Source organism: Apostichopus japonicus, chromosome 21, assembly GCF_037975245.1.
Source record: "Apostichopus japonicus isolate 1M-3 chromosome 21, ASM3797524v1, whole genome shotgun sequence".
In the NCBI taxonomy this organism is placed as follows: domain Eukaryota; kingdom Metazoa; phylum Echinodermata; class Holothuroidea; order Aspidochirotida; family Stichopodidae; genus Apostichopus; species Apostichopus japonicus.
Window position 1 is genome coordinate 14,966,691 of NC_092581.1, and position 26,674 is coordinate 14,993,364.

At 39.2% G+C, this 26,674-nt stretch overlaps 1 protein-coding gene across 1 annotated transcript; it reads left to right on the forward strand.

The window, feature by feature from the left end:
* The first annotated feature begins 2,807 nt into the window (after positions 1–2,807).
* Positions 2,808–21,486, forward strand: LOC139962653 (tubulin alpha-3 chain-like). Its single transcript, XM_071962816.1, has 3 exons — positions 2,808–2,969; positions 17,880–18,099; positions 18,607–21,486. The coding sequence occupies exons 1-3, from the start codon at positions 2,967–2,969 to the stop codon at positions 19,740–19,742; spliced, it is 1,359 nt and encodes a 452-aa protein (XP_071818917.1). The 5' UTR covers positions 2,808–2,966; the 3' UTR covers positions 19,743–21,486.
* Positions 21,487–26,674: the final 5,188 nt, after the last annotated feature.

Genomic DNA, 26,674 nt, shown 5'->3' on the forward strand with positions numbered 1-26,674 from the left:
ACTCTTGACGAGCCTCTGTTCTAAGCTAAAAGCTTCGAAACCTAAAGGCTGGTAAATTGCTACATTCAGTGCTCTTTGGAGATATCCCATTCACATGAGTCATTGAAAACATGATAGCCTCCTTGGCTGCTATCATTTTCCATACGGTATTTGCTATTTGTTGAGCTATTATTCACTTACAGTTGAAAATATTCTTACAATTTTCTTGATACCCTTCAGTTTGATCGTTGTGAGGAAATTCGCAAGTTCATGGAATCTATTATTATGTATTTATTATTTAATCAGTGGAACTATCCCTATAGAGAACGACAAGCAAACAACGGTAGGCTATGATAAGATGGTGGTTACTTAATAAAAAGTGGTGTTGTATTGCTTCATCGCTGCGACAGTCATTGCGGGACATGTTTACCTCTCTACCATTAACACAGGAAGTCGGCGGGGGATGGGGAAGGGGTCATGGCTCTGGTAAGTAACCAAACAGGATGTCACCTCAGTGGTAGTATACCCATCGTACAATACAACGGTCGCTGCTTCGTACTCAGCTTGCAAATTATGAGATGTTTAATAGCGTCCTGTATTAACCTTCGTTGTGACGTTCTGAATGTAGGCTACATGATGTTATACTGTCGTAATTAATGTAATAAGTTAGAAAATATTGGCCTGCGGCCTAATAGTTGTACATAATTAATCAATCAAAAATATGAAATATGGCAAAGAGCAGTTTCCGGGGAGACTTTAGAACATAAAGAGGTAATTGTTTTGTTGAGGTTGTTGTTTGTTGTTTGTTGTTTGTTGTTGTTGCGATATTTGCATTGGGGAGTGAGGGGTAGGTGGCAAGGGGTGGTTAGAGGACACATTCATAAATTAGTTAAAAATGAAAACGAGCCTCTATGATGTACATTATTAACTGACTATACTCAACTATTTCAGAGCGCCATAAAACGTTTCTATAGGTTTCATAATAATTTTAACTAGCAATATCGAACCTTCAGAAGCTATAATAAGTACCGTATGTGAGACAATGAAATAATGCCTACTGAAACAAAACAGACATATGTCTGACAAAACAGACAAATTAAGTCATCATACGCCAATAATATTTGTTCTTATTTGTCATAAAACAAATCTGCATGTGGTTGCTCCTGCACTCACATAGATTTGGTTGCTACCTCCGCCCCCATTCCATCTACCCATGCACCCTCCCCTTCCCCACATCCATTACAATATAGCCCTCCCTTGCCCTGCACTGACCCCAGAACTATGTTTTAATGATGCGTACATAATAATGCATGTACAACAAAAATTTAAAAATTTAAATTCTTCTGCTTTAGCATATGCATATCAACAGCTGTGTCCGGTTTCGATATAGGATATATATACTACTTGAAGGGACTCCTTAATCTTTCATTTGCTGGAACCACTCAAACCATTGGTTTTTAGTAGATTGCGCATATCATATTGAAAACATGACTGGACGAATTAAGCCACTGACTAACAATATATATACTGAAGGCCGTTCAGCAATACGTTATGCAGACATGCGGTAATGACTCACAACAGTATGTTTCCATTCATTTTAAACTATTTATTTTTTATCTTAACCCCAAAATGCATATTACAAATGTGAAATTGAGATGTACATGCCGGCAAAGCCGTAAAAGTAAAAAGACCTAACTTAATTTGGCTATGGTAAAATAGTCACACTTAATACAGCGGCGTGACTAATCCGTTTCTCCAAATATGGTAGGCAAGGGTGTCCCATCTACAGATGCTTGTAGCAAGCATAACCGTCAATAGTACATTCGTATATTTTGAATTTGTTTTGTATCTAAACAAATTATAATTACTAGCGTTTGATATGACCCGCAGAGGAATTCAGATCAAGTTGCCTTTGACACTTCTCTCAAAGTAGTTGGCTTATACATGATAGATACAATAAGTAAATATAATAGTAGCATGTAAATATTATTTGTAAATAATAATAATAATACTTACTGCACACTGTCTGTAATAAAATATTATATATATATATAAATATATATATATATATATATAAATATATATATATATATATATATATATATATATATATATATATATATATATATATATATAGGCCTATATAAGGACTTTATTAACATTAATTCATGTAAGTTTTTTTTTTCATGTTACACGCAGTATGGTACATAACCACAGTATTGTACTATTCGGTCGAATACGAAGGAACCTGAATCTATGTAAAACGTGATATATTAGGGAAATGTTCTCGGCTTGTCTACTATAGTGACTAAAACTCTTCAATGTTGTGCATTGCCTTTTTTCGTAGTCTAGCGGCCACGGTCCCCGACCCACCGAATATATCATATAGCAGATATAGCAGAAGGGCACGTTACGTTACTGGGAGCTATTGCTGAATAGCTCCATGGTTGCGTACTGTGTATGCCTGCGGACTAACATCTTAAGTGCAATCAGTGGTATAAGCTTAGGTTTTTACTGTTATGTATGACTACAATGTGCAATAGTTCTTACGCCCAGTGACCTAGCAGATTCGTCGACATCAAATATAAAAATATATATATACATAATAAAAGCGTTACACCGGTTCAAAACGTATTCATCGTTTATTCTTATCACAGATCATATAGGCCTTTACCTCATTAATATTATGTCTCCCATCAATTCCATCTATGAATGTGTCACGCTCCACTTCTATGGGACGATCTGTAAAGGCTTCCGTTAATATTCGCTGTTCGTAGACGTCACAATACAGCTGATCGAGGTGCGGTCGCAGCACGTGGGCTGTAGTCTGCTAATAATATTTAGCGATTTTCTTGTTGACAACATATCAGTCCATCACCAGCTCTTGTACACATCATATACTCCAAGCTGACTGCGGGTACCGCGCCTATATTTAATTCTTTCTTCGCATTTCCCTTGATCTCAGGAAATTCCTTTCAGACTCAAAAATGGTAAGTGCAAATTTGTTTCATTTCCATATTTTCTATTCAAGTTTTGTATGGTTATTTATTGTTTTACAGCCTTTCGTAGATGAAAAAGAAACTCATGCATAATATAAATATTTATATATATATATATATATTTTTGATTTAAACGTATTTTATGATCTCTTGTAAGGCGATAACTCACGCTTTAAGATGGAGCTAACTGTCATAAACAATGACTTCACTCCTTGACCCAGTCACGGCCTATTGTTCATGGCATCATGCTTATGTAACTGACCAGCCGTAGATGAAAGGGTCAAAATGAAGACACTATATGAGGAGCACATATTTTTCTATTTTTAATTTTTTTTTTTTTGGTTGAAAATTAAAACTACACGAATGGTGCATGTCTGGGCTGCAGAGAGGGGGTTAGGGGATGCAGTCCCAGGGCCCGGGTTCATAAGGGCGCACCGACGGGAACATATATATGTGATAAATGGAATAATGTATGCTCATTTTCATAAATGAATTCTTCCATATAAGGGGTGAAGACGGTAATAATTTTTGATTCCCTGTCCTGACATTCTCAACGCCCCCTGGTTGTTGATACGTAGGTCTGTATCTGTACAGGTGTGTTCGACGCCCTCTCTGTCCGTATGTTTGTCCAAGTTACTGCTTAGTTAACGGACTCTTTTTTTGGCGAGTCGAGGTATCTGCATTGCTTCAAACCGTGGAAGAGAGCATATGAGCCTAGTAATAGTGAATCATCAATAAAACTCATTGTGACACATTTTTCCACTATTCTTACTTCTTCTTGATTTTTTTCGGAAAACTAACTTAGTATAACAGTGATTGTATTTGCATCAGATGTGTAGCCATTTTCAAGAAATGTGTGTTTCTTCAACGTTGCAAGGGTTATAGTTTTGACCCCCTGCAGTAAATATTTAAATTGTGGGTAAATATATACACGTGATTTTCAACAGTCTCACAGATTAAAAAGAATCTCCCTAGAGGCTTTTTCCCTGAATCTACAACAAAAACAACATATGAGGTACCACCCAACTGCGATATATACAATCAAAGTGCAAACTATAGCCTATGTTTCAAGTTATTAATTCTGATCCTTGCATGGTTCCTACCCTTCCCCTTTCCACCCCCAACTTCCTGCACCTCCCATCCCCTCCCCAACCCCCATCCCCTTATCCTTGTCTTCTACTTACTGTTTGATTTTTGAAGTGATGTTAGAAAGCATCTTTATCTTTTACAACTGAACACTTTACAAATCATAGTAGATAATAAACGCTTATACATGGCCAGCTACCTTAGATATAGCTGTGAGTTTACCATTACTTGTATGACTCGTGAATTGTTGCAGACAGACGGTACGGAATAAACTCACAGTTAGATCCCTTCTACTGGTACATCTATGCACAATAGAACAGGTAACTGAAGCACATCATCTGATATGACTCTTGACTGTCTCACCGAAATGTAGATTTTACAGATAGCATTGCAACAAAATCTGGCAGATATAATTATGTTCGCAGCTTGCCTGTGTTAATAGCAAGCCTTAGCAGTCCACGTTTCTATGGCAACTTTCAAGTGCCATGATCATGTTAACATTCTATATTCCATTAAAAGTGTCAGTATTTTTCACCAATATTGACGAACAGTTTAACAAGTATAGCAACCGCTTGATAAATGGTGCAGTTTGAAAACATGTTCTGATAACAAATACACTTCTATAGAAATCTCCATTTTCAGTACACGGTAAAACATGCTGAAAAAAATGATATAACTTTAATTGGTAACATTCATAAATAAATCTTCATCAGAATTCCAATCAATCATTCTGGGTTTTTTATTTTAAATTTTGGTAACAATAACATATGACTTACGGCGTAATTTATGATACTTATCACGCGGGTAAATTCCTCTCAGAGTTAAACAGTTTAGAGATTTCGATGGCGCTTCAACGCTTTTATAATATTTGCAAAGCTGGTCCAAAGTAAACCCCCGCATTTAATTTACTCACATAACGATGCATAAGTAATTGTGTGCGTGTGTATATGTGCTTGTGTATTATACGTATGTGATCATATTATACATATTTTAATGTTGAAGGATTGATTACAGTATAGGTCAGGAGTATTAGTTGACTGAGTAACTATATCGTCTGATTTGATCGTCTGTTGTGCCTAGATTAGTCGTTGGAACAAAACGAGTGATGTGCACGGATACAGTCAGTTCGAAATCGGACATGCCATATGGATGGTTTGACCTCCCTAACCCCCCCCCCTCCCCTTCCTCCTCCTTTCGCATGCTCCATCACACCCACGAATCCCTTCCACATTCAAGAATATAAATAAACATTCACAATAAATTATCATTGCATTCATGCATCTACTGCGCGTATTAAACTCGAAGATTATTTGATTCATACTAGACATTAACGCACTTTCAGACCCTGTATGCTGTTTAAACAAAAGCCCCAAGGGAGCTCGGACAAAATACTTCAACATTTTCGTAAAATTCCCCTCTCAGATACCCATCCACGGCCCGTTCCTTTCCCCCCTCTATCGGTTACTTCGTTTACCTCTCCTTTCCCACGCACCGCCCTACCCCTCCCTCCCCCCCCCCCCTCAAGCGACTCCCCTCACCGAACACGCGCATTATTTTACGTATGAAGATACATCTCATATCCGCCAGTGTGTTGTGAACGTTTTATCGACAAGGACGGTACGGTGATTAACTTCTTTTTTTTGCACACATAATGTCCAAATCCATTTCCTTATAGCCTAAGGTACGTTCATGTAATTATTCACCTTACCCAAATGTACAAGTATAGAAATGACGGCGTTCCATAGACATAAGACTGACGCGGCTGGAGAGAATTTTGTGACGTCATGAAACATTTGTATTGGAAGGCTTATTTGCAGCATATTAACACCTTTATGCGTTTCTTTCAGCAAGGTAATTGCATCGAAGCGTGACCTATAACGACTCAAACCCAGACGACAAAACTTAAGATCAAAGTTAAAACTCTTTCTTAACCGCCAAAATTGATTACTGTAACAGAATCTCTGTAAACGCTCTGCAGAGTATACATCCCGACTTCCAGTTAGGAAATAGCCGAGGCTTTAAACTTGATTTTAATGTCATATACTTGATTGTTACTGATACCAAAAAGGGAGATAATACAAACAAACATGTTATGACAACAGTTCATAATACCCCACGCGAAACTATATCTTCCCGATGCATGCTTTACTGGTGCAAACTGCCTGGATAACGATCTCGCGTTAAATCCAGAACGAGAGAATAACAGGATGGTCATGGCATTTTAAATATGTTAAAACTATTTTGCCAATAACTTGTTCAGTCCGGTTTTGATTCTGAAGGAAAAAAGGATCGGATTTTGAGGGGATATCCTCCATCGACTGTTAATTCGGTCTTTACCAATTAAATTGCAGCGAGTTATTAAAAATGATAAGGTGGTATTATTACAGGTCTTTATGTAATTTAGATGAATATGTGGAAGTTGAATCACCTGAATTTCGAACCTATAATCAGTATTTGCTGAATAAAGGGTGTGCTCCTTTTTGCCGACATGCTGTTCCCCTCTTTCCCCTCCTGTCCCTTCCTGTCCCGTCCTATCCTCCTCCTGTCCCTGTTCCCCTCCTATCCCCTATACTGTCCCCTCCTGTCCCTCTCCTAACTGTCCCTCTCCTGTGCCCCTTCTGACAGGAAGGTTACCAGGGGCGTAGCCAGGATTTTCAAAGTTGTAGGCACGACTATCTGAGCAGAGAGCCACCATCGGTTGGCGCGGAGCGTACAAGAAAATTTTGGTTTTACAAACACCCTAGATGGCCGGAAACGGCCCTTCCCGAGCGTTCATTCTGGTTCCCTGGCCTCTTGCTAACTTGAGACACCTCATTCAATATCACTTTTAAACCCTAAAACACAAACGAGTTAAAATAATACGTAATTCAATACTTAATACGTAATTTAATACATAATGTATTTAAAATTAGCAAGGTACATGTACAGAGTAGTCTTACTTTTCAACTTCTGATACTTGTATAGATACAATTACAAAGATAATGTCTTTGATACAACTATAGCCAGTAATTGTCTTTGATACAACTGTAGCCAGTAAATGCTTAAGTTAGCCAGAAGGCGAGAGCTATCCGACTGATATCTCAACTGAAATATTATCTGCGTAAACGGGTTCTTAACTAGATGTTAAAAAACTGACAAGATCGGATCCTAGCCTTTTTCGGCGGGTAGAGTGTTGAATGAAACGGCACGCGATAGAAATGACAGCCTAGATGACAGAAGAATAGGTCACGTAATTTTTAGCCATATTCTTGCTATGTTCATTTCAATAGTTTTTCCTGTCTAGACTCTTAAACTCCAGCAAGCTTATGGATTTGAATTATGGGTGTTTAAAAATAAAAAGATAACTTGGCCCAAAAAAGTGTAGGCCCGGGCCTACAGTGCTACATACTGGCTACGCCCCTGGTAGCGGGAAGGGGTTCCTGTCCCCTACCCCATCACCTCCATTCCTTCAACTAGGTTTGCCATATTTAATTGCTAGAAGAATAGTAAGTTAAATTGAAAACAATAACCTGTTAATATAGTCCACTAAAATCGCACAAGGAATGATAAAAATTAGACTTCAATGTATAAGGTTTGCAAATGACGCGATGACAAAGTACATGAATCTTCGGGGGGGGGGGGGAGGACACATAATTTTCTGTATCTGGGTAAATGTTTGTCATTAGCAACTCTCTGACAACGATCAGACAAATAGTTGTAACCACATAGATCTATCAGTTAAAATGAGGGTCAGTGGTGTGCGCAAGGGTGGGGGGGGGGGGGCTCAGGGGAAATTCCCACACCCACCACCATCGTCAGTCCTGGTGTAATTGTTCAGTTGGTGAATTATTACAATCAGGGAAGAATAAAACCACGTATACCTCTACTGGTGAACCCTCAGCCTTCTTTTTCGACCTCACGCAATCAAATGTTAAGTAATCAGTAGTAGAACAACTTTGCGTTAAGGCATAATTACAGACATCATTTAAATGTCAAATATGCGTCAGAATGCACTATCTGACGTCTAAGCTTCTATTTGGGGGAGGGAGGACCCCCTACCCCGATCCCCTTTTTGGGAGTCGGCTTCAACAACCCCTCAGCTACACCCCATCTTATAAAATCCTCGATAAGCCTCCGGTATAGTTCCATAAACTGATAAAGGTTCATGCCAGTACCCAAATCAGTCGAATGGGGGGGGGGGGGGGGAGGACTTTAGAATCTCCTACCCGCCCCCTTCATCAAGTTGAAATCCTGTGCACGTCGCCGATTATGTTCATCCAGTTACTATAGTGTATAAGTTAGCTGGCTTTGTTTGTTAGAATGATGAAAAAGTATACCACCTATGATAAACGCATTCAGTCGCTTTAAAAGTCCAGACTATACATCTCAACATTGTGGTCTTGACTTTGTCATCGCCAAGAACATTCGAGTCATGAATCTTGTCAGTCTCGCGGCTCTGTTTAATTTTAGATCACATCACAGAGGAGACTTTCGTGGGGGGTGCTCCGGTGACGTCACGTAGGTATAACTTGACGGCAAGGTAAAGAGCAGCGGTGACGTCAACTGACAAGGGGTGCCTGTATTGAATGAACTTGATCGGTAGCGATCGGTGCATATAAGATCCTTCAAGCTAGGGAAGATAATTCGTAATAAAATAAACATATATGTCTAGAGATTGTCAACAGCAAGACAATTAATTGTGAATCTGATGAATATTGAAGTTATTAATTAAGGGATGACATTAGGCAGAAATTTAGTCTTCATGTATCATAATTCAATAATAAAAAAAAACTAAGGGAGCAAATAATCATTGTTAGTATTGTTTCTAAAGCTATTCCAGGTTCGAAGATATTCCAGCTACTCAATTGAGTAATCAATTTTCATTTCAAATTTCCTATCTTTTTGTTGTTGTTCTTTCCAATGTGTTTATAATTTTTTTTATTTATGTCAGTATATGGGAAATGGTGTCGAAAATATAAGTCAAATTCTGAGGAAATCATTTCCGTTCACTAAAACTCATTTCTTCAGGAAAAGAGGGAAACTATAGGAAGTAATATTCGGTGATGATTTTACCGGCAAGAAGAGTTATAAACCAAATGTGAAATATAGCCCACAGTCCACATGCGCTAGCATATTCCTGAGACTTAATATGTTTAGCTTGCCTAATTAAATGCACACAACACATAAAAAGTGTAACTTCCTTACTGCAGATTTAACATCATCACATGACTAGAAACGCCAGACAAGAATTCTTTCTATCACAATGCGGCATCTATACGCTTCCCCTCAATTTTGTATGGAACTTTTTTAATTTATCATATATGCTATACTAAAAGTGCGGTGTTGTGTAGCATCGTAATGCCTTAGGGCCCCCAAGAGAGTGAGTAAGATGTTTAATACCTTCGTATGTCATCCCGAGTGGCGAAGAAGTGATTCATAAACAAGATGAAAACTAAAGCTGACTTGTATAACTAAGTGCCCATAAAGCATGAGTTACAAAATGCTAGACTTGATGTATAGTCGGCTATAATATATATACAGCCTCTTCGCCGCCTAACGAATTGCGCGTGCATTGCCTTCCTACCTTGATTTCCAACTTTTGTTCATGGACATAGGATAGGGGGAGGTAAAACTCAAACTTCCTTTAGACCCGTAACAGTTAAGACACGAGTCCCGCCCTCCATTCCGTTACCCTACCCCCTCCCCCCCCCCCCCCCCCATTCCCCGTTCTGTAGCCTCTTTCCTTAACAAATGGAAGTTCCGAGAAAGTGTAATTGACGCATGCATGACTTCTATTAACATTTTTAGTAAAAATATAAATAAATATGCTAGAAACTACGTCAGCATATTTACTTGAACAGATCTGGTCAGTATTGGTTGCCGGTAGAATGATTCATACGATCAAGCCGCGCAGTAAGCCTAGCCGCAAGCCATTAGACGGGCGAAAAAACACATGACAGCGAGGGAAATCATTACACCGTAAAAACTATACAATGTCAAGAGCATGCAGACGACATGGGTAATTAAGCGAAATAATTATGATATATTTCCCGCCATACGTGTCTGTTTTCATAATGTCCAACTGTCGTAAGCAGATATAGGAGTAAAGGGTGTTGTGCCGAGAGAAGTTATTTTGAGGGAAAGGGAAATGTGCTCTTCTGACATATATAATCAACTGCAGCTAGCCTGTCCAATATATCATCGCTATAGAACCAGGGAGTTGTTTCCGCATAACAACTCCCTGTAAGAACCATATATACACGAACGTATACTATAATGGAGAGACGGTAGTGATATATAGGAGACACAAAACCCAACCAGCATCACTGGTCACGTGATAGAGATAAATGTCATGATGAAAATCTTTCACAAACAGCTAAGAAAAAATCATGATTATGTTTGATAGATATCACATATTTACAGTGTCTTTCACACACAAAGTGCAACAAGACTGTAGATTTGATCGAATATGACATCATCAAAGCCTGACATGCGTTTCGGTTGTTTTTTTTTTGGGGGGGTGTTGCGGGTTTTTTTTCTTTCTCTGTAATGGATATGGGTGTTTACAATATGCTGAATTTAAAATATTGAAGCTATTAATATGAGTGACATGACCCTATGATGGAAATGTTTTCAGTGTCAACACTGTTAACATTCTATCAAGAAGAAAGTATGCGACAGAGACAGAAGGTAAAATGTGTTTCAGATTCTAGTGACCGCACTGTGACATCACAGATTTATAACATGACATCTCGCCTCGGGCCTCGAAGAAATGACTCCACATTGAACAAGAATTTTTGTTTCCTTAGCTGTGATGGGAAGTTGTTTGTCACAAAGATCTCAATCGCATGAGCCAAAGATGACGGTTAGGTTTGTGACCGTTTTCGAAACCGTTCATCCTAACAAACCCCCCTTCCCATTCCCCCACCCCCCCCTCACCCGCGTCCCCCGCCCTCCATCCGAATTTATTTTTCGTGCAGATGATTAAGCTTTAGCAGAGAACCACATCGCTGGTTTTAATGTATAATATATATATGGGTGGAATACTTTCACAATATATACTTAAGCTGGCCTATCTTATGAAATTTCATCAGTTCGGGCCATGCTCCCTGGAAGACACATTGCAAGATATGTGACGTTGTTGTCAAAGCAGGGAGTTGTTATGGAACAACTCCCTGGTCAAAGAGTAAATTTTTCTCTCTCGTTTGGAATTATTTTATATTATCATGAGTATTCACACCAGTATAGTCTATCATATAGGACTATAAGTGTTTGTTAATCATATCTGTTTGTGATTTAGCGTTCAGTAACTCATATGAGGAAATTCTAAAAAAAAATAAAAAACTTCACAAATTTCCGTGAAACTGAGACGAATGCAATTCAGTTCAAGAATAACACAAGGAAACAATTATTATGTTTAGGTCAACAAACGCAAATGAAATCATCATAAAATCTGGATCGAGGAATGGTATTAGGTTTCAAATTACATCCTGTTCAAGTGCAACGTTTATATAAAGCGTATACTTCAACTTTCTCTGTTCAGACCTGGACGCACGAAAGCCAAGACTAAACACTTGTTTTTGTTTTAGTAATTAAAAATCGAACTTGTTGGATTATGAACAGCTGATAAAGTATACTTTATTTATATGATTTTCACAGTCAACGATGATCCTGTTATAAGACCATACTGCAGGTGATAATTGTGGGGGGGGGGTGAGGGGAGGACTGGGGCATAAATTAATACCGTCTCAGTGACGGACCGGCAGAGCTGGGACAGTGAAACTAGCGGCGCATTAGTTGGCACGAAACTGGTTCTTTCGCGACCATGTAGGAGAATGACGCTATCTGTGGCTTACATTGCGGAGTCCCGGGCCCATAAACCGATAGGCCAAGCCGTAGGCTGCAGGGAGATTTCATTTTGTATACACCGTCACGTGATACAGCGTGATACATCATTGTACTTATACAATACAATTAAAATATTAAAAAAAAAAAAAACGGTAAACCGGTTACCTGAGAATGTCGAGCTTCGGCCTGCCGGGTATTGTACGTTAAATATAAATCTCAATCAAATTTTCTAACATTTCTGTGTGCATAAATAACAAACCCGCATTGTAATCGACAAGCCGATATTGTTCATAAATTTGGTGGTGTTGATGTCTAACTGTTGTTATGGTTTGGAATGTTAAGATCTCATTTTGTGTACACCGTCACGTGATACAGCATGACGATGGCGTGAGGTTGACTAAAGAGCAGAGCAGGCTAAATGCTAGTGACTCACTCCTCAACCTGCTGTTACTACAGTCTACTACAACAGGAGTTTTCAGGCAAAATGTCATTACTGTGAACTCTTTACAATACTGTAAACTTAAATTACACTCAAAATTCCCTGACTGGAACGTGTTGAGGATTTCCCTACAATAATCAACATTGTTGTACCGTCTGAACTATCATTCTGGATATAAGCTGTTATTATCATTTGAGCCAGCATATATATATATATATACTGCGAGCGAAAGTCCTGAAAATCGAGTATCAATTTCCTGTTTGTAGAAAGCTTTTCAATTTCCTGAAGTGATAGAATATATGTTGTATATCTGAAAGCTGTATTATAGATTAGGTTGTTATGTTATGTCACATGCGTGACCAAACTATGTAATATTCACTTAATAATTAATTAGCTAGTTATCAAGTTAACTAACTAAAGAAATATATACATGTATGTGCATGTCGCCGACTTATTTATACAAACGTTTGACAGCCAGTTGGGACAATTTTCTAATTCTAATACCACTCTGTACTGTCTTGCCATACTCACTCGTAATGACAGTATGAACAGTTCCTAACCTTCAACTGATAGAAATATACTATACGCATACTGCTCATACTGTCAGTAAGAGTGCTTTGTAGTGGGGCATCGACGTACAAGAGAAAAAACCCAACCGGGTGAAATTTGACTATTCTATAATAAGCAAGTTATTATAGGTTTATTTCATCTTCTTTTTTTCCTTTTTTTTTGGGGGGGGGTGGGGTAGGGGGCCTAATTTCATCATCGCTGTTCCGATTTCGGTGGATTAAAGTATCAGCGTATAAACGTTTCCAGTCGCATTATCATTCCAAGTTAATATAAATATTCTTCACGGAAAGACCAGACTGTTGGGAAGTCAACCCAATATACAGCTTTAAGCTGTTTGAGGGTGCTCTTACATGCATGAAGGTTTAAAGAAAGTAGAGCAAGAAAGTGGTCTATTTGACATCCCCATTAGTTGATGGCATTCAACGTGGTTATACAAACATATACCGGTACCTAACATTCAGCATTGCGTTTTGCCAATTCCTGAAAATTCGGCACATTACACCGACGAGGAATGCGAGTAAATCCATATTCTGTTGTTTGCGTGTTTGAAGCTGGCAAATATGTCATAATAATATATATATAGGTCACTTTTAATTTCTATCAAAATGCTGATAACTGACAAACAAATCGAGACAAGTCTCGTTAAATAATCTTTTGGCGTGACTGTTGCGGGTTGTATATATTCCGGTATACCCATTAAACACGATTTAGTAGTGAATCTGCTCGCATAGTACGCTAACCCGATGCTGCATATCCTTATTATCGCATCACTGCTTTAGGCGCAAATTAATGTTGATGTTGTAGACGTATTCAATTTAAAAACAATAATAAAAACCCACATTGGTATGGATCACCACAAGAGCATGCCTGGCAGTGTTAAATCACATGAGGAATATCTGTAGTCATTGCAATTCGGTTATATCTATATATGCTGCCGTTGGCCTATTTCCTATGTTAGGAGTTCATCTCCCATTCAAGTCTACCCCCCCCCCACCCGACCCCTCCACACATTCAGTGTGCACACGGGGAGGGTTCATAGTCAGGAAGCCACGCATTGACAAAGTTGTGTATTTATTAAAATTCTATCTTTGTCAGGTCGCGTGATCCGTGAGTTTTCATTGTTGAATCTTGGACGACTGAATATTTGCAAAACAATTCGAAACAAACTATAATGACAAAACCTCGTTAGGTATCCGCCACGGACTGTATCTGCTAGCTTCAAACCGCTATTCAATCTGATCACTCATCATTGTACTTATACAATACAATTAAAATATTTAAAACAAATAGATATAAGGCACATGCACCTAGGCTACATTGTAAACCGGTTGACCTAAGTCAATTACCTGAGAATGTCGAGCTTCGGTCTGCCGTGTATTGTACGTCGGAAATATAAATCTCAATCAAATTTTCTAACATTTCTGTGAGCATAAATAACAAACCGGCTTTGTCATCGACAAGCCTTTACTGTTCATAAATTGTGTGGTGTTAATGTCTAACTGTTGTTATGGTTTGGAATGTTAATATCGCACACTTTAAGTTTATCTCAGTATATCATCTATATATGGCGGTCGCTTATTGTGTTCTAGAACACAGATAGAATACTGACATGCCTTGTCAGTTGTTTTTAAATGCGCACGTGCGACAAAGAGGCAACATCGTAAACAAACCATGTAACCCCCCCCCCCCCCCCCGCGAAAATGAATTTTAATGACAAACCCGTCTCGACTTTCAATTTACAATCGGAAAGAAAGAAGCCCGTTTGGTTATAAGATCAATAACAGAGCATTAAATTAAATCTCCCATAAACTATTTTTCATTGGTATGTAAAATATTCTGAAAATGAGAAAACCATATTTTGACAGTTCAGAAAGACAGGAATCATTATTGATTTTCATAACTTTGAGACAAAGGGAAATAACTGAGTGTGCCTTCTTGTATCCACTATATATATATATATATATATATATATATATATATATATATATATATATATATATATATATATATATTCATTTTTTATAAAATTTATAACGAACTCTATTCAGGTACCCTATAAGGGAAGGTCATACTTACTGAACAGTCACTATATACGGCTGTAATTCTGTGAAGTGAAAATGTGACGAAACGTTGGTGATAATATCACGAATTTGTTCCTTGTATGTTCTGTTACTGTTTGACGTGTTTGACAAAGGAGTGAAATTTGCTGTTTTTCATCCTTGACTATAGTATCGCTCTGTGACGGACAGCAATTGAGAAGAGGGAACAGCGGGTGGGGACGAATGCATGCGGCGAATTATTGCACGTTTGGCGTTGCAAGGGCTATGGGGGTCAATAAAACTCACTTGAAGAGCACATTACAAAGTCTATAGCAGGATGTTCTTGTGAATAACGTGACTATTTTGCCATGAAGCGTTACTACGGTAACGAAGCTACCTACCGTAGAAGTCAGTGAATATGCTGTGTTTCACATGATTTCAAGGGGGGGGGGGGGGGGGGAGAGGATTCTCAACTCACCTGACTAAATAAGGTGGGGGCATGAATCCTTATGGAAGGGCGTCCCTGGGCAAGGAGAGGAGTGGTCTAATTGGCCCCGAATGAATGCAATTCATTACTTTGGTGGCGCCCGCCAATGTAGTCGGGACCTTTAAATGAGCGGGGAGGGGTGGGGGGGGGAGCACCATCATATATAGAGGGAATTCTATCCCTACGTTGTTTATTAGATCGGGTAGGCAAACCCCTCGGTCACTCGTATAGACATGCACGCAATGTATTGGATGATGGATGATGTGAAATGGTTATTTATCACCGCTATTGTATTGGCCGATGTAGTAACAGAAGGTTTGTATTTTAACTTAAGGCAAAATAAATTTCAGCCCTTGAAAAGTGGAAAGGCTCAGCTGCGATTTAAATTGACCGTGGAATTAAGATAACTTGAAACATTTACTTATTTTTCTTTTTTTTTCTCTCTCTCCTTTCGCTATTGTCTTCATCAATTATCGAAAGGTGAAAAGACCATTAAGATAACCGTGCTAAAACTCCCACATGAAAGTAAATTGTTTAACACCGTCAAAGACCAAGGTCTCTACAACTAGCACTTTGCTGCGTGAAGAATGCGTGAAGTTCACGAGGGTAAACGTAAAACAAGGTTGAGCGGCAATTACAGTAATTAGTTGACATTCCGAAGTTGGAAGTTTACAACAACTTTATCCACAGAAATATAAATAAACCCAGGGAGAGAACAAAGTCAAGTATTTATTCACGAATTCCTTATATCAAGCTCGCTGTATATGCTCAGAAGTTACCTTTCAGATTTTCGACACGGATTGTCTCAAGTGTGTAACCATTATATATATATATATATATATATATATATATATATATATATATATATATATATATATATATATATATATATATATATATATATATATATATATATATATATATATATATATACCTGCCAAATAAGCACTGGTCTGACTGATGGTGTCTTCCGATAGGCGTGTGTTGTATGTTATTAAAGTTTAATTAAGCTATTAAAAAATGTCTGGGCAACAAAAAAAGCAATTAAGAATGAAATGGAATCATCATACGGAATGAATATATAACACTGAGAGGATTTTTTAGTTTGACCAGGGAGACTCTTATTTGATCTGTTCCAATCAAGATCGGAGTAGATCTCAGCCGGATCGTTAAAATCCCGAAATTCGCGATATTCACATTCAAATATTGAAGGTTAAGGTTTACAAGATTTAAGGTTACAAACTGTCGCAATCCAAAGAAATCTTGACTTGTAATGAGTTTTGACGATCCTGCGAGAAGTCACCTGAATTTGCCCTTCTTTTCAAGTTGTTGAAAAACATAAATAGGGGGATGATCGATATTTGGTGAAGGACCTGTAATTTGTTATAGTCCTGACAAGGCCTGGCGGGAAGGGAAGCTGGTCAGATCTCTATAGCTACGACTCGGAGACCGGAGTTAATCTGAAGGCCAAGGAAATATAGAGATGAGAATAATACATTCTAAATTTTAAACATACCTAAGGAAAAATGAAAGACTTAAAAACAAAAGGTCCCGGTAATATATGTGTCCCTGGGACCCACCCGACCTGACTTACGCCGCCACTGGTCCTGACTCACACTTGATGACAGACGAAGATCTAATACTGCATTGATAATATACAGTTTCATTCGTATACAGGTCTACTACAGAGTGGTTATTTACCTTTGCGCTTGTGTTTGTATTAAAATAAATATTTAAATATTAAATATAAATATTATATAAGTATTATTTAAATATAAATATTAAAAGTCAACAGTATGAGGAAATGTTGTAAAATAGTCATGTGTCATTATCCTATAATTGAACTTTCACAAATTTGGTGTTTATAATCATGCAACATTGAGTCTTCTGCCTATTAAAGCAGACCATCGATTGTCCTGTAAGTACCGATACAAGGTCCCCGATTAAACTCAGTTATGCTGTCTCCTTTTTCTGTCGAGCTTATCAAAGTCTAATGGCGGGAAGTTGTTCGTATTCTTATACTTTTATAACGTCAAGGACGCGTATCTTGTAGGCTAATCGTCGCAACAGATAATGATAACAATTATACTGTACACATTGACTTACTTGCTACAAGGCGGTGTATGGGACGCCATTTAAATTTTTGCGTCACACTTTTATTATGTTCACTTTGGAGAATGCTTAGCGATTGTCGAATTTCGGAAAAAGTTCTTTTGCAATCTCCCACCCGTCCTTTCCCGCAACAATATCGGTTGCCGATGGATGCATGTGTAGCTATCAACTGCACCACAACAACTTGCTTAACGGCATTGATCCCTAGCACACCTACAACGCACCCAAACACATCCGCAGCACACCATATCACATGATACGCACATCCTTCTTTCAAGACAACTGGCTAGTATATTCTAGTATATTCATGCATATTTATTTATCTTTTTTTCTGTTCACAGCGTGAATGTATATCCGTCCATGTTGGCCAGGCAGGAACTCAGATTGGAAATGCATGCTGGGAGTTGTATTGTCTTGAGCACGGCATTCAGCCAGATGGCCATATGCCACCAGATAGTGCAGGGACAAAAGACGAAGCATTTAATACCTTCTTCAGCGAGACAGGAGGGGGAAAACACGTCCCTCGGGCAATCTTCGTGGATCTGGAACCCACTGTGATTGGTAAGTTAATTTACTTAGTGTGTATAGAAATACAGGAGGATCCAGGCTTGTGTAGATCTATACAGGGGTTCTGTTGTGGGGGAAAGGGCGGTAAAGAGTAGGTAGAGGTATAGAATTTTGCTTCTCCGACTTAAACGAGGGTTTCAGTTACAGTGTGTAAATCATTCCCCCCCCCCTTCTTCTCCTTTGCTCTTGCACAAACCACTCAGTGACGGGAACGTTCCTAAGAACTTGTCACTGAAATTAATATTAAATTTTAAATTTTCAAGATTCCTTTTCCAATACTAACATTTAATGCATCGAACTGAAAAGTCACAAAAACAGCTACACATGCCTTTTTTTCAGATTTTGCACGTCACTGAGAAACGTCACAGGTGCACCAGTGAATAGAGCAAGCACCCCAACCTCTTTTTCAGGATTACGTTTATAAGTCCTTATCCTAATCCGCATACACGATGAACAAAAAGGCCATACTAATACAATTTTCGATATTATTTTTACTCATAGATGAGATCCGAACTGGTACCTATCGTCAACTTTTCCACCCTGAGCAATTGATCACCGGTAAGGAGGATGCCGCCAATAACTACGCCCGAGGTCATTACACCGTCGGTAAAGATAAAGTGGACATAGTGCTGGACCGGATCCGTAAACTAGCTGACCAATGTACTGGACTTCAGGGATTTCTAATTTTCCACAGCTTTGGAGGCGGCACCGGCTCTGGCTTCACCGCTCTTCTGATGGAGCGATTGTCCGTGGATTACGGGAAGAAGTCAAAGCTGGAGTTTGCTGTTTATCCAGCGCCACAGGTATCGACCGCTGTCGTCGAGCCATATAACTCCGTGCTGACGACACATTGTACTCTCGAGCACTCGGACTGCGCCTTCATGGTCGACAACGAAGCCATCTACGATATTTGCCGTCGTAACTTAGATATTGAGAGACCATCTTACACTAATCTCAATCGGCTAATCGGCCAAGTGGTCTCGTCTATTACGGCATCGCTTCGTTTTGACGGTGCGTTGAATGTGGATTTGACTGAATTCCAGACAAATCTGGTACCGTATCCTAGAATCCATTTCCCAATGGCGACCTACGCTCCCGTCATTTCTGCTGAAAAGGCCTACCACGAACAGCTGAGCGTAGCGGAGATTACCAATTCGTTGTTCGAGCCCGTTAACCAGATGGTGAAATGTGACCCTCGACATGGGAAATACATGGCGTGTTGTTTACTATATCGCGGCGACGTAGTTCCCAAAGACGTCAACGCTGCCATCTCATCTCTGAAGACCAAGCGAAGTATCCAGTTTGTTGATTGGTGCCCAACCGGATTCAAAGTTGGCATCAACTATCAACCGCCAACTGTGGTGCCAGGTGGTGACCTCGCCAAAGTTCAACGTGCTGTGTGCATGTTGAGCAACACCACTGCCATTGCTGAAGCTTGGGCCCGTCTGGATCATAAGTTTGATCTGATGTACGCCAAACGAGCGTTCGTTCATTGGTATGTGGGTGAAGGTATGGAGGAGGGCGAATTCGCTGAGGCCAGGGAGGACTTAGCGGCACTTGAACGGGACTACGAGGAAGTCGGTGCGGAGTCGATAGACGCAGCTGCCGAAGATGGGGAAGAAGATGAAGAATTCTAGAAAAAAAAGGGAGTAGCCTTGAATCTATAGACCTAGCCGTCAAAGAATGCCGTTGAGTTGTGTAAGTTGAAATGGGTATGCTTTAAACTGTGTTTTAGTTTGCCAGGTATTGTAGACGGCTGAGTTAGAACAATACTTGTGAAATAAAACGTGAGCAGTGCCATCAAATTTGCATAAATTCCAAATCGCACTGAATTTTAGATGACAGACGTTTGTCACGATATATGATGATGATAATGATGATGTACATTTAGTGATGTCGAAAAAAATATTAAACTTGGTCGAATGCACGCGAAAGTAACGAGCCTGAAAGTTACTTAATTTGTCTCCTAATTATTGGATTAAAAAACTATTTAATAATCTCTTTTACAGAAGCATTATTGCACTTTACTGCTTAGTGTATATAATTTGATCGTAAGAAAATTAATCACTTAGCTTAAGAAACTGTCTCAACAATGTATACGCTTACCTGAAACTAAGTGAATGTAAAAACCAAACCTGATTAGCATTATTTTCAAATGAATTAAACGTTCAATATGTGATGAGCTTATAATCACCGTGTTTGGTGTTTGTATCAAATATGACCATTGGTTTTAATCATCGCATTTATTAAATGACGCTCCAGTATGTCAAAGATGTCAGTCAAATAATCATGCGCTGTTTACTTAAACATATTTCAAAGAGTAATTAAGCAATAGTTCCATATTTAAAGACCAATGATAATAGTTGAAGCAGCAAATAATATACAACGAAACACAAAATGTCAATCTGTTGGTTGGTTTGTCTATCTGTCTGTCTACAATAGATCTTTGCGAGTAAGTGCATTTGTGGTATGCTCCTAAATGTAATTTTAAATGTTGCCCGCATCCTGATAGGTGCGGCATGATATTTCAAAATAATTTTACTTATTTATTTATTTTCTATTTGAAAGAAATAATCCGTGGAAGCCTTCTCAGCCAAAGTAAACAACTATGATAAATTACAAATATATTCGTGCAATTATTATTCTAATCTTTATCATTATTTTTTTTCCCTTTTCTTCTTCTTCTCTTGTTTCCATGATCTGAAATATGCTAATTTATTATGAATAATTTATGTGTTGATGCAGAGTAATGTGTTTCATTTGATTTATTCTTACCCTCCGCGTATGAAATAACATCTCTCGTTGGTCAGTGTAACTTTTGCATAAGTTTAGGTAGTGTTCCATGAATAAATGAAATTAGCTTATGTGCGTATGCAAAATTGATGCATACCTTGTTGGCCTAGGTGCTGTATATGTCCTAAACCGTATTTCAACTTATACAGGCCATGTATATGTGACAGTGCTGGGAGTAGTTAGACCCTTACAACTCTCTGATGGTAGGAATTGAACCCCATTGATATTGTACAGTGCTACAGTATGCTTTTATTTATTTTATTAAAGAACGTATTGTGGCTCTAGCGATACTGTAATACCAAATAACAATATTTCCATCATGCACACACATAGTTATCGAAGAATCATTAATATTGTGGGACCATATTACTTCCAGTATCGTAATCAAGGGTCTACACAAAAGTGACATGTCACCCCACATCAGAGTTCATAAGTAAGTTTATCATGAAACAATGTGTAATTAATACGGTCTAATTTAATACCGATGTTTATTGTCAGCCACTAATTGTAAATGTTGTATTGGATTTTCAACGCAGGGTGAGATGAAGAACTGAAGAGGAAAATAAACATTTGTTTATGCAATATAAATATCATTTTGTCAGTTGATTTTTCTGACTATATTTCAAATGTATGAAGGGGCAATTGGTATTTTCCAGTTCTGTCATCATCCTTTGCAAAACAAATTTAAAAAAAGTAACATTCATGTGACTTACAGGTGCTACATATCTCAATGGGCCTAATGTGCAACCACCCCCCCCCCCCCACCACCACCATCACTGGCAAACGGGCGGACTAGTGCCATCCCCATCTCCATCCCCGTCCATCGAAAAACCACTCGGCGGAAATTTGGAAATATTGCCCGCTTCCCCCCCCCCCCCCTCCCTTCACTTTTGAAATCCTATTCACTTCACAGATCACCATATACCCCATCTGTTGAAGAGGTAAGAATTTGAAGGAAAAAGACCTAATCATAAAACATTTGTTCCATGCGATAGAGATGCTAGAGAACTCCAACGCTCCGCCCCCCCCCCTCAACCCCAACCCCACCCGGTTTGTCAAATACTATATGTTGAATATTGCTTCAGATACAAAATTGGTGACTTGAGTAAGTTTAAGAAATAGCTTCATATCGAGCCATTTGGATTTATTTTAATTTATTTTTCTTCTTAATTTCCATGATCATGAACGAGACAAAACGTGACCGAGATCAAAAACCGAGCCAACGTTATTCACAATATAAAGATCTTAAGGGAGGCCTTAGATAGAACCATACTTAATAAGACGGTCTCATTTAATAACATTGTTCATTGTCAGCCATTGATTGTAGAAGCCGTAATTGTATTGTCACTGCAGGGCGAGATTCTTTTGCAACGTCAGCAATAATGAATCATCCATCAAACCATGAATCGGTCTTAGCAGGATTTCACCGAACGAATTCAAAACTATATAAACATAAGGAAAGACAATCCCGAACATGTTATGCAGTCACCTAAACTTGGCTGCAAGCCCAGACGAATAAAACCCAGTCTGCCAGTAATTTATAGACCATTATTATCATCACATAAGGTAACATACTGTAAATATTACACACGTGCCGACCGTCTGATAAATCAATCTTTGAAACATATCATACACTTCATTGCCCTTCTTTGGACATGTTTACTCCATCTGCAGTGCGAATGTAGGAATAATTTCAGGGAGGATGGATTAGGTGTGTATATATTATATATATATATATATATAATATATACACACCTAATATGTATATGTATATGTATATATATATATATATGTATATATATATATATATATATATATATGTATGTACTACCAAGTATGTCTCCTGAATTATGATGAAAATGGAACAACTTAAGTAATTTACTGGTACATTTCGACGGACAAGAGTTTTGCTACGAATATAAGAATTTTCTATTCCAGATAAACAATGACTTAGCTTCCTATATAGCTGGCACAATTTGGAAAGTCCAGAGGAGATGTCCTCGTCCTCAATTTTGAGAATTTTTTTTTAATTCCAAAATGATACTTTTTGTAGTCGTCACAATATACACCACAACAGAATTCTATCCCTGATCACAGTCCACTTTGTCTGGCTTGCCCTACCTGTAGCAACATCATCCAGAGAAGGGTCAGCGGGGCGGGCTTGTTCGTCTCTGGCTCTGAAAAGTGATGAAAACTACTTTTGTTTAGCTCAGCTGATTCCTCCAAACTGACCAACAGGACATACCTCAATGTATTCCTGAACTGTTTGGAACATGATAAACTGATATTGCCTGTCACTGCAGTGCAACTGTTAAGTCACTAAGAATTAAAGAAGAGAATTGAACGTGTCTTTGCCAAAAGCTGGATCATCGGGATTTGTAAACCACAGCCTCTTTGTAACAGTATGTACAGTAGTCTAAAAGAAAGCTTACTGAAATGCTATCTAGAATTCTAGATGATACACTGTTCACCTCAACATAACCAGTCCAGTTAAAGATTGTGACATTGTATTAAAGACAGTTATAGGGGAAGAGAGGTGGATAGGTGGGGGGGGGGTCCTTTTTGGATAAAACATTAGAAATTTATAATACTAATTTATGCGTAAAAATCACTAAGCGTGAAATTTTCAGACGTTTTCCTGAAAACCATTTTTACACACCATAGCAACTACTTTGGTCTAAAATTGGGACTTCTAGCTCTTAAAACCAAAAAGTTCACATTTTCGATTAAGGTAGCATACGCCCATATAAAGCCCCATTGACTTACACACAAAATCACAAAAGTCATGTGGTCGCAAAGTCTAGATAGAAGTTCTCACTAGCTAAACGCTACCTATCACCGCAAAGCTGACGAGTTGGCCTTTGCTATCCGCAGCGGTAGTTTTATTGAGAAATAATGCTTGTTTCTAGACAAAAATTGTGTTGCTCTTCAGGTACAGCTGAGCAATAACCCGCACTGCGCCACTGATCTGTTGGGGTCCTCGCCTTCGTCCTCGTCCTGTCGGACTAAATGTGCTGTTACAAAATGTTCCCCGGACACCTTGTACAGGGAAACACTCTGTACTGTCACACCGGCATTTCCACCACCCAGCCAGCTAATCCCCAGCTCAGTCCCTGCGGTTACCTAGGGTGACCAGACTCGGGACATCGGCAGTAGCTAGATCAGCCACTATGTGGCAGTGCAAGAAACGCATATCCCAGGTTAAAAGCCATCACATGCATGGCTTGTACAGCTTTCAGGCAACAAATCCGGGACATTATGTCCAGCGTCGTCACTCAGCACAGTGCAGGAGCTCCTATAAATTTTACTTATTTAGTTTGAGAAATCGACGCACTTTCTCGATTTTAACCATAACTTTTTTGAACCAGCTTTCTAGCCTGGCTGAATTAACACATGTTGATGCCCGAGGCTCCCCCAAGAGACTGATCTTCCCCAGCCAGGATAACTACTTTACACATGGGTGTCACAAGACTCCCTCTGGTAATTTGATCAGTGGCGGCGGAACCGGGGGGGCTTGGGGGGGCTCAGCCCCCCCAATAAAAAAGTTGAGGGGGCAAATGCTTGATTAGCCCCCCCAATATTTACCAAGGCTCCGAAACGTACATCTGCCCATTTTTCAATGCATACTTGTCGATCTGTCCGATGCACACGTATACTCTATAGGTGTAATAATTTTAGTAATTGCTGGGGGACCCTCGGCCCGTCCCTTGGCTATAGACCACATTGTCATCCCAACCGCGTCTTCACGCCCCGTGAAAAGTGGAAGCAGTGAGTGTGAGTACCGGTAAGCGTAACACAACTTCGTCTTAGGCCAATGACTTGCCTCATTTCAGCCAGTTCTCCAACATCCCCTTACTTAGTGGCGGATCGAGCGTCCATATATACAGTCAGGGGCGGATTCCCCCCCCCCCCCTGACGGACTCAAATGGACTGCTGGCGCCCTTTTCAGCTTTTCACTACTTTTTACTTATTCGCGATTTTTGACTATTTTATTGCGCTCTCATATACCTATTGACATTTGTCATATTCTGTCGGTGTATTTTCCGACAAAATGGCGACGACACCTATTTATTCTCCGTTTATATGCAAATTAGCAAGGCCCGGAAAGGGTCATTTCCTGCAATCTCGGGAGTATCTTTACTCAAAAATTTTCTGTACGCTCCGCGCCAACCTGTGGTGGCGCTCCGCTTAGATAGTGTCGAAAGCGCCCCTACAGACCATTCTTGCCCCCCGACCAATACCCCTAGCCCCGCCACTGCCCTTACTACACTCAAAAACGTCTTTGCGAGTACACTACGAGTAATAGCTACTCTCTTAAAACACCATCGAATATACAAATTACAATGTTTTTACAGACCTTACGTGCAATCTGAGAAATTGCAGGCTTGAGACCCATATTTTAGGGCCAGGTATTCGCAGCATAAAACACTCGGGAAGTGCCGTTTCCGGCCATCTGGGGGTTTGAAAAAACCCAAAATTTTCTTGTACGCTCCGCGCCAACCGATGGTGGCGCTCCGCTTAGATAGTCTCCACACATTAGCCCCCCCAATAATTTTTCCGTTCCGCCGCGCCTGAATTTGATGACGGTGACGGTGACGGTGGCGATGGCGGTGGCGATGACGATGACCATGATCATGATCATGACAGCTGGCAGGACAAAAATACCACAAGCATGGATCCATCCTATTTACTAGAATGAAACAGATGTTATTTTCCTCTTGTTTGTGCGTCACATTATTATTAATTCCATCTGCTACCCAATAGCATATATGTGATCTTTACTACATTAACTGAGTGCATCCCTGAACTTACACGCTGTGTAATAAACATTCGTCATTCCCTTGAAGATTCAGGAGTAACCAGACTCGAAATACAGCGGTTATTTTATCAAGGATGCATGAGAGTAATGATAATAAAGGTTGGTATATGACTGTGCCGCATAACTCGAATAACACATTTAGTATTTCCCAATACGTCATAAACAACACAGCATATAAGTATATACGCCTCATATTCTGTTTTCGTTTAAGTGTCTGATTAATCTAAAGAGAATTTGACCAATAATTATGATATAATCCCTCCTTCAGCCTGTGCCTGGGAACAGTACAAACGACCGGTGTAAAGTGTAGCATGATAAACTTACTCAACCGTTAATCCCAAGAGTGTAATATTGATATAGCTTATAAGTGTAAAATTCTGCACTTGGTTAGCGATGCACGGGCTGTTAAAATATCATATAGACGTCACGTAATATGATTATCGCAACGCGAACTATTAAATAGCACTTTACGATTTCCTGGTTCATCCGGTCGTTTCTACGACACACTTACAAGCAACAGTATTAATCGTGCAGAAAATATCTTCTCACCGAGTGTCAACACTTCTTCGTTATAGTGTAAAGCATAAATTTGGACGTACTATTTTGGTTTACGAATGTTCATGAGTTACCATGCATAGTGTCTCGAAAGTGTTTCTTCACATTCCTACAATCATTATTTTCCTATCATTATTAAGTCACCTGCCATTTGTCTCACCTAGAGAATCGGTCTTATTTTGCGAGCCATTCGAATCTACGTCGATATTCAATTATTTTGGGTCTCCTATACAATTTATCTTCCAGCAGACGGAAGAGGTTAAATGATACAAGTTCTTGACATCACCCCCCCCCCCCCCCCCCACACACACACACACACCTTTACTAGTGTATATATTCCGTGGCAACATCCCTATTGTCAGTATTGGCTAGAAGCACGGTAGAAATGGCTAGAAATTTCCT